The 9,704-nt window shown below is 49.4% G+C and overlaps 1 protein-coding gene across 1 annotated transcript; it reads right to left on the bottom strand.

Moving 5' to 3' along the window:
- Positions 1 to 6,419: 6,419 nt before the first annotated feature.
- On the bottom strand, positions 6,420 to 9,425 carry LOC115578211 (gastrula zinc finger protein XlCGF57.1-like). The gene is made up of 2 exons (XM_030411079.1): positions 9,039 to 9,425; positions 6,420 to 8,541 (listed from the first exon to the last, which is right to left on the bottom strand). Exons 1-2 carry the CDS (start codon positions 9,265 to 9,267, stop codon positions 6,890 to 6,892), a joined length of 1,881 nt encoding a protein of 626 aa, XP_030266939.1. The 5' UTR covers positions 9,268 to 9,425; the 3' UTR covers positions 6,420 to 6,889.
- Positions 9,426 to 9,704: the final 279 nt, after the last annotated feature.

Genomic DNA, 9,704 nt, shown 5'->3' with positions numbered 1-9,704 from the left:
TTCTGTCTCATCTTTCAGCTGGAGGACAGTTTCTGTCTCATCTCTCAGCTGGAGGACAGCTTCTGTCTCGTCTTTCAGCTGGAGGACAGTTTCTGTCTCATCTTTCAGCTGGAGGACAGCTTCTGTCTCGTCTCTCAGCTGGAGGACAGCTTCTGTCTCATCTTTCAGCTGGAGGACAGCTTCTGTCTCGTCTTTCAGCTGGAGGACAGTTTCTGTCTCATCTTTCAGCTGGAGGACAGCTTCTGTCTCGTCTCTCGGCTGGAGGACAGCTTCTGTCTCGTCTTTCAGCTGGAGGACAGTTTCTGTCTCGTCTTTCAGCTGGAGGACAGCTTCTGTCTCGTCTCTCAGCTGGAGGACAGCTTCTGTCTCATCTTTCAGCTGGAGGACAGCTTCTGTCTCGTCTTTCAGCTGGAGGACAGTTTCTGTCTCGTCTCTCAGCTGGAGGACAGCTTCTGTCTCGTCTCTCAGCTGGAGGACAGCTTCTGTCTCGTCTTTCAGCTGGAGGACAGCTTCTGTCTCATCTTTCAGCTGGAGGACAGCTTCTGTCTCATCTTTCAGCTGGAGAACAGCTTCTGTCTCGGCTCTCAGCTGGAGGACAGTTTCTGTCTCGTCTTTCAGCTGGAGGACAGCTTCTGTCTCGTCTTTCAGCTGGAGGACAGTTTCTGTCTCATCTTTCAGCTGGAGGACAGCTTCTGTCTCGTCTCTCAGCTGGAGGACAGCTTCTGTCTCATCTTTCAGCTGGAGGACAGCTTCTGTCTCGTCTTTCAGCTGGAGGACAGTTTCTGTCTCATCTTTCAGCTGGAGGACAGCTTCTGTCTCGTCTCTCGGCTGGAGGACAGCTTCTGTCTCGTCTTTCAGCTGGAGGACAGTTTCTGTCTCGTCTTTCAGCTGGAGGACAGCTTCTGTCTCGTCTCTCAGCTGGAGGACAGCTTCTGTCTCATCTTTCAGCTGGAGGACAGCTTCTGTCTCGTCTTTCAGCTGGAGGACAGTTTCTGTCTCGTCTCTCAGCTGGAGGACAGCTTCTGTCTCGTCTCTCAGCTGGAGGACAGCTTCTGTCTCGTCTTTCAGCTGGAGGACAGCTTCTGTCTCATCTTTCAGCTGGAGGACAGCTTCTGTCTCATCTTTCAGCTGGAGAACAGCTTCTGTCTCGGCTCTCAGCTGGAGGACAGTTTCTGTCTCGTCTTTCAGCTGGAGGACAGCTTCTGTCTCGTCTTTCAGCTGGAGGACAGCTTCTGTCTCGGCTTTCAGCTGGAGGACAGCTTCTGTCTCGTCTTTCAGCTGGAGGACAGCTTCTGTCTCGGCTTTCAGCTGGAGGACAGTTTCTGTCTCATCTTTCAGCTGGAGGACAGCTTCTGTCTCATCTTTCAGCTGGAGGACAGCTTCTGTCTCGGCTCTCAGCTGGAGGACAGCTTCTGTCTCGGCTTTCAGCTGGAGGACAGTTTCTGTCTCATCTTTCAGCTGGAGGACAGTTTCTGTCTCGTCTTTCAGCTGGAGGACAGCTTCTGTCTCATCTTTCAGCTGGAGGACAGTTTCTGTCTCGGCTCTCAGCTGGAGGACAGTTTCTGTCTCGGCTCTCAGCTGGAGGACAGCTTCTGTCTCGTCTTTCAGCTGGAGGACAGCTTCTGTCTCATCTTTCAGCTGGAGGACAGCTTCTGTCTCGGCTCTCAGCTGGAGGACAGCTTCTGTCTCATCTCTCAGCTGGAGGACAGCTTCTGTCTCGGCTCTCAGCTGGAGGACAGTTTCTGTCTCATCTTTCAGCTGGAGGACAGCTTCTGTCTCGGCTCTCAGCTGGAGGACAGTTTCTGTCTCATCTTTCAGCTGGAGGACAGCTTCTGTCTCGTCTTTCAGCTGGAGGACAGCTTCTGTCTCGTCTTTCAGCTGGAGGACAGTTTCTGTCTCAGCTCTCAGCTGGAGGACAGCTTCTGTCTCATCTTTCAGCTGGAGGACAGTTTCTGTCTCGTCTCTCAGCTGGAGGACAGCTTCTGTCTCATCTTTCAGCTGGAGGACAGTTTCTGTCTCGTCTTTCAGCTGGAGGACAGTTTCTGTCTCGTCTTTCAGCTGGAGGACAGCTTCTGTCTCGTCTTTCAGCTGGAGGACAGCTTCTGTCTCATCTTTCAGCTGGAGGACAGCTTCTGTCTCATCTTTCAGCTGGAGGACAGCTTCTGTCTCATCTTTCAGCTGGAGAACAGCTTCTGTCTCGGCTCTCAGCTGGAGGACAGTTTCTGTCTCGTCTTTCAGCTGGAGGACAGTTTCTGTCTCGGCTCTCAGCTGGAGGACAGTTTCTGTCTCGGCTCTCAGCTGGAGGACAGCTTCTGTCTCGTCTTTCAGCTGGAGGACAGCTTCTGTCTCGTCTTTCAGCTGGAGGACAGCTTCTGTCTCATCTTTCAGCTGGAGGACAGCTTCTGTCTCGGCTCTCAGCTGGAGGACAGCTTCTGTCTCATCTCTCAGCTGGAGGACAGCTTCTGTCTCGGCTCTCAGCTGGAGGACAGTTTCTGTCTCATCTTTCAGCTGGAGGACAGCTTCTGTCTCGGCTCTCAGCTGGAGGACAGTTTCTGTCTCATCTTTCAGCTGGAGGACAGCTTCTGTCTCGTCTTTCAGCTGGAGGACAGCTTCTGTCTCGTCTTTCAGCTGGAGGACAGTTCATTAATGTCATTAAACTTCCTGCAGGTCGGTCCAGTAGCTCAATTGGTGGAGAGCGTGTCCCAAATACAGAGGCTGTGTCCCACATACAGAGGTTGTGTTCCTTCGTACAGAGGCTGTGTCCTACATACAGAGGTTGTGTTCCTTCGTACAGAGGTTGTGTTCCTTCGTACAGAGGCTGTGTTCTCTCGTACAGAGGTTGTGTTCCTTCGTACAGAGGCTGTGTCCTCTCGTACAGAGGCTGTGTCCCACGTACAGAGGCTGTGTCCCACATACAGAGGTTGTGTTCCTTCGTACAGACGTTGTGTTCCTTCATACAGAGGTTGTGTTCTCTCGTACAGAGGTTGTGTTCTCTCGTACAGAGGTTGTGTCCCTCGTACAGAGGCTGTGTCCTCTCGTACAGAGGCTGTGTCCCACGTACAGAGGCTGTGTTCCTTCGTACAGAAGTTGTGTCCTCTCGTACAGAGGCTGTGTCCTCTCGTACAGAGGCTGTGTCCTCTCGTACAGAGGCTGTGTCCTCTCGTACAGAGGTTGTGTTCCTTCGTACAGAGGTTGTGTTCCTTCGTACAGAAGTTGTGTCCTCTCGTACAGAGGCTGTGTCCTCTCGTACAGAGGCTGTGTCCCACATACAGAGGTTGTGTTCCTTCGTACAGAGGTTGTGTTCCTTCGTACAGAGGCTGTGTCCTCTCGTACAAAGGCTGTGTCCTCTCATACAAAGGTTGTGTCCCACGTACAGAGGCTGTGTCCTCTCGTACAGAGGCTGTGTCCCACGTACAAAGGCTGTGTCCTCTCGTACAAAGGCTGTGTCCTCTCGTACAAAGGCTGTGTCCTCTCGTACAGAGGCTGTGTCCCACATACAGAGGTTGTGTCCCACGTACAGAGGCTGTGTCCTCTCATACAAAGGCTGTGTCCTCTCATACAAAGGCTGTGTCCCACGTACAGAGGCTGTGTCCTCTCATACAAAGGCTGTGTCCTCTCATACAAAGGCTGTGTCCCACGTACAGAGGCTGTGTCCTCTCATACAAAGGCTGTGTCCTCTCATACAAAGGCTGTGTCCCACGTACAGAGGCTGTGTCCCACGTACAAAGGCTGTGTCCTCTCATACAGAAGCTGTGTCCTCACTGCAAGCCATGAAAGCCTCCCAAAAAACCCTGATAAACCTGAGTTGTTGGTCCTCGGCTCGCTCGACAGAGACGCCACTTTGATCAGGTGATGGTGACTTTTGACAACTGCATGAAATATAATGAATATTATATACATTATATTTATTGTATGTAATATACATTAAATAGCGCTGTGTTACATCAACTTTCCTTTAACAACACTCAGTAAGCGTTTGGGAACTGACGACACCAATTGCTGAAGTGTTGTAGGTGGATTTCTTTTCCCTTCTTGTTTGATATACGACTTCAGCTGCTCAACAGTCTGAGGCCTTCGCTGTCGTGTTTTGCGCTTCATAAAGCGCCACACACTTTCAATGGGGGACAGGTCTGGACTGCAGGCAGGCCGGTCTCGTACCCGCACTCTTTTACTATGAAGCCACGCTGCTGTAACACATGCAGAATGTGTCTCGGGCATCATCTCACTGAAATAAGCAGGGATGTTCACAAGTTACCCATGATGCCATGGGCACTAACACACCCCCGTACCATCACAGATGCTGGCTTTTGAATTTTGCTCTGATAACAGTCTGGATGGTCCTTTTCCTCTTTGGCCCGGAGGACACGACGTCCAGGATTTCAAAAACAACTTGAAATGTGGACTTATCAGACCACAGCACACTTTTCCACTGTTCGTCAGTCCGTCTCCAATGAGCTCGGGCCCAGAGAAGCCGGCTGTGCTTCTTGTGAACAACTGAGCCTTTCAGGGATGCTCCTTTTATACCCAATCATGGCACTCACCTGTTTCCAATTAACCAGTTCACCTGTGCAATGTTCCAAACAGTTTTTTTTAAGCATTACTCAACTTTCCCAGTCTTTTGTTGCCCCTGTCCCAGCTGTTTTGGAACATGTTGCAGGCATCCAATTCAAAATGAGTGCATATCTGCACAAAAACAATAAAGTTTATCAGTTTGAACATAATATATCTTGGCTTTGTAGTATATTCAATTCAATTTAAGTTGAAAAGGATTTGCAAATCATTGTATTCTGTTTTTTACATTTTATACAACTTCATTGGAATTGGGGTTTGTATGTTTATGATATATATTAAATATAATGTATATAATAAATGTAAATGTAATGCATGTAATATATATTTAATATGTGTATAATGTATAAAATAAATGTAATGTATATAATATACATTAAATATAATGTATATATTAAATATTGTATGTATATATTATTATATTATTAGTTACATTTATCATTCATAAAATATTCAAATCTAAAACCAAAACCATCCTGAAACCTCTCGTGTTGAATTTGAGGAGTTGGTCTAAAGGATATCATGACATCATCAGCTCACACCTACAACCTGGACTGAACACCTGGACTGAACACCTGGACTCACACTGAGGGGAGAAGAGGAGTGTGGTGGTGGAGGAACATCATCGTTTCAACTGAATCATCAACAAAGTCGACATTTCTTTTGCAGCTGCTCGTCAGATGAACAACAGGAAGTCAGACAAGAAGTCAGACAGGAAGTGTAAAACATTTTTTTATTATTAATTTCTTACATCGACAGAAAGAGTGAAGCGTTTCTGTTTAATCTGTCGGCAGAAACATTTTCAGGCGCAAAATCTAAAACTGTGTCAAGTTACGTCCCTGAAGAGTTCGTCTCTTCCAGTTTAAAGAATTTATTCTTCAGATCTTTGTGTTTTAATAAAGTCACTGAGCTGCAGCTGAAACATCTCGTATGATTATTTCTATTTTATTAAATATTAAATGTTGAAACAATGAAACCATGAAGAGATCGTCAATAAGCAAAATGATTTCAGTCTTAAGGAAGTTACAGAAAGTTCAGACTGTTTCATTAATCAACATGTGAGACCAGAACCAGAGTCTGTCAGCCACATCAGACATTAAATTCATCTGCTAGTGACGACGTTTTGTCATCAGACAGATTTGATGTTGTTCACAGAAGGAGACACAGGGAGCGACTGTCATCAACACATCCATCAGTGAACCAGTGACGCAGACAAAACTGTCTTTTTGGAACAGTTCAGTCAGATTTACGTTATTTACACCCTCAACGCTGGTCGAGCTCATACACTGCTAACACTGTTAGCTCAGCAGAACTACCTCATGCCAACACTGTTAGCTCAGGATCAACATGAAGCCTTCATGTTAATAAAGGTGTAAATCTGGTCTGAGATCAGTTAGTGATGTGTTCTCTCCTGCAGACTGAGATCACAGCAGACGAGCTGATGGAGACATCTGATGTTTCTTTGGTTGTTTCTGTTTTAAATCAAGTCTCAGCTGCTTCAGTTGTTCAGCAGAATGATGCAACTCTGTTTTACTGTGAAGCTCCAGAACTGTTCTGTGGACTACCACACTTCACTGACTTTATATCATCAGGAGGAGGAGAGGAGGACTTTATATCATCAGGAGGAGGAGAGGAGGACTTTATATCATCAGGGGAGGAGAGGAGGACTTTATATCCTCAGGAGGAGGAGAGGAGGACTTTATATCATCAGGAGGAGGAGAGGAGGACTTTATATCATCAGGAGGAGAGGAGGAGGACTTTATATCATCAGGAGGAGAGGAGGACTTTATATCATCAGGAGGAGGAGAGGAGGACTTTATATCATCAGGAGGAGGAGAGGAGGACTTTATATCATCAGGAGGAGGAGAGGAGGACTTTATATCATCAGGAGGAGGAGAGGAGGACTTTATATCATCAGGAGGAGGAGAGGAGGACTTTATATCATCAGGAGGAGGAGAGGAGGAACTGTTCCTTTAACTCCTCGTTGGTCTCTGTAGGTCTGCTGGATCTGATCAGACATGAAAGCCACATGTTCCATTCATTAACCTTGCAGGGTGGAGTCTGAGAGACGGACCGTCTGAGAGACGGACAGACGAGACGAGTTCTCAGGTTCCTGACTCTGACACAATCTGTGACCTTCAGGTCCAGGACACTGTCTCTCCTGATACAGTCTTCGTCTGCTCCTGCAGACTGTTTCCCAAACGGGTCTTCAGTAAAACAATAAAGTCTGCTTCTGTTGACCTGAGACTCTCTGAGGGGCCGACGTGGATTCAGACTGTGACTCCTGGTGTCTCAGCCGGTGTCTCTGTGTCTCTGCAGGTCACAGCTGGATAAAGTCTGTGTGAACTCCTTCCTGATGTTTCGGTGTCACCGGCGGATCTTTGGCGGCTCGTTCTCCAGTGTGAACCTTCATGTGCGAGTCCACTGAGCGTTTCTCCTGATATCTCTTCCCACAGACGCGGCAGCTGTAGGGTTTCTCCCCAGTGTGCGTTAGCATGTGTCTCTTCAGGTCGATCTTCTGGACGAAGCCCTTGGTGCAGAGCTGGCAGCTGAACGGTTTCTCTTTCTTGTGGAACCTCTCGTGCGTCTCCAGTGAGATCTTCTGGCGAAACCTCTTCCCACAGAGGCTGCAGATGAACGGCTTCTCGCCTGTGTGGATCCTCATGTGGGAGTCCAGGTTGCCAATCTGTCTGAAGTTCTTCCCGCACACCCTGCAGGTGTACGGTTTCTCCCCCGTGTGGATCCTCTTGTGCACATCCAGATGCTGGCTCATGGTGAATTTCTTGCCGCAGACGTCACAGGAGTAGATCCTGGGCTTCCCTCCCGTGTGGCTCTTGATGTGTCTCTTCAGGACGGTGTTTTCGATGAAAGTCTTCCCGCAGAACTCGCAGATGAATGGCCTCTCGCCGGCGTGCAGCTTCATGTGTCTCTCCAGAGAGCCTTTCCTTGGGAAGTCCTTGCCGCAGTCTTTGCAGCTGAAGGGTTTCTGGCCTGTGTGCGTCCTCATGTGGATCTCCATGTCCCTGAAGCTGATGCCACAGATGTCGCAGATCCTACTAGTCTCTCTGTGGCTCTGGATGTGATGCTGCAGACTCTCAGAGGATTCAGACTGCTCTCCACAGACACCACAGCGACACTCAGGCTCGTTTAAATGAGTCTCTGCATGGCGCACAAAGTTCCCTTTATTGTGAAAGGCGTTCCCACAGACCGTGCAGCAGTGAGATGGTGTCAGACTCGGTTTCCTGCGTCTGCTCCTGACAGCAGGCATGTCGTCGGACTCGTGGCTGCGGATGTGTCGCCTCAGTTCTGCACTCTTGCTGAAGCCTTTCCCACAGACTTTGCAGCTGAAGGCCGTTGGTCCATCGTGAGCCTTCATGTGTCGCTCCAGAGAGCCGGTGTGGCTGAACTCTTTGCTGCAGATGGAGCAGCTGAATGGCTTCTCCGCCGTGTGGATCCTCATGTGCGTCACCATGTTGCCCTTCTGGTTGAAGACTTTGCCACAGACGTGGCAGCTGAAGGGTTTCTCTCCGGTATGCAGCCTCAGGTGTGTCTCCTGAGCTCGGATCGAGGGGAACTTCTTGCCACAAACGTCACAGGTCCGGCTGCTGTCGCGGTGCGTCTGAAGGTGCAGCCTCAAACCATCGCTGGACTCCAAACGTTCACCGCACAGACCGCAGAGACACTCCGCCTCCTTCAGGTGTTTCTCTACGTGTTTCATCAGGAAGCCTTTCCTGTCGAAGGACTTCCCGCACACTCTGCAGCAGTGAGGCGTCACCTCTTCATCATTCTCACCCTCTTCTTCCTCGCCAGCCGGATTGTCCGGAGAAGCAGGTTGATGGTCCGGTTCAGAGACGTCGTCTGGTCTGGAGGAAGTGCCGGGCAGCGCTTCCTTCAGTCGGTCGTCCACCGAGATGCAGCGGTTCAGATGTTTCTCCTCTGAGAGACTCTGGACACCAACGGACAGACACAACTCTGCAGAGACAAACACAGACACACGTTTACGTTTTAAGTCTCAGTTAAACTTTTAAAGGCACAGTTCAACATTAAGTGAAGTTGTCTTCTACTTCCTGCTGCCAGACGCTCAGATGGAGAACACGCTCATCAAACACAAAGCTGCTGGTCAGTGGGAGCGTCTGACAGCAGCTTTAACTGGGATGTTTGATCACCTGTCTGTGTTTCACCTGAAGAGACTCGACGACCGTCCGTTAGAGGAGCAATCAGCCACACCTGTGCCGTGCAGACTGCAGCAGGTGTGAAGAGGACCTGTCTGTCTCTCTGCTTCTGTCTTACTCTTGACCACAGTAATATTTAAACGCTACATTTTACTTTTTAATCATTAATCAATTGAGGAGTAGTAGACTGTAGAGGAGTAGATCATACAGTAACATAACACGGAAGTAAAGCCCGAGTACTTTAAACTGTACTCGAGTACTTTGGTCGTGTACCGGTACTCCGTTACACTGACTCACCGGGCTCCTCCGCTCGTCTGTCGGCCGCTCTCCTCGCCTCGAACACGGTGAAGATGTTGTCCAGGGCCGCGGTGATCCGCTCCGTCACCAGCTGCTTCAGCTGCTCCAGCTCCGCCTGTCTGCGCTCCGTCAGCAGCCTGAAAATGTCCTCCGCGGCCGCCGTCAGCTGCTGGTCCACGGCGGCTCGCAGGTTGCGGCTCTCCGCGCTTTTACACCGTTTCTTGGACATTTTGGCGGAAAGTCCACCGAACAAAGAGGAGGATGTAAACAATGCGAGGACACTTCCGGGATCCCCAGACCAGCGTCTTTGCGTCACACGTAGACGTTTCCGACGCTCACACGTTACGTCATCTGTGCGTAAGCGGGAACGTATCTCCAGCGTGCTGACTGCAGCGGAGGGAGGAGAACCTGTGTGTGTGTGTGCGTGTGTGTGTGTGTGTGTGTGTGGAGGAGAACCTGTGTGTGTGTGTGTGTGTGGGTGTGTGTGTGTGTGGGAGCCAGGTGAGGCGTGATGATGGCGTCTCAGTGAGGTGACTGCACCTTTGAGCTCTACATGAGCCCAAACTAAACCTGCTCTGATCAGCAGCTCCAGCTGAACAGGTGAACTGTGATACAGTGATAAGGAGACTGAAAGGTTCTTTTTATTAGAGCTTTCTAACCCTGACG

Source organism: Sparus aurata, unplaced genomic scaffold (genome assembly GCF_900880675.1).
Source record: "Sparus aurata unplaced genomic scaffold, fSpaAur1.1, whole genome shotgun sequence".
In the NCBI taxonomy this organism is placed as follows: Eukaryota; Metazoa; Chordata; class Actinopteri; order Spariformes; family Sparidae; genus Sparus; species Sparus aurata.
The sequence above is the reverse complement of the archived record's forward strand: the minus strand, read 5'-3'. Positions and strand labels throughout refer to the sequence as shown.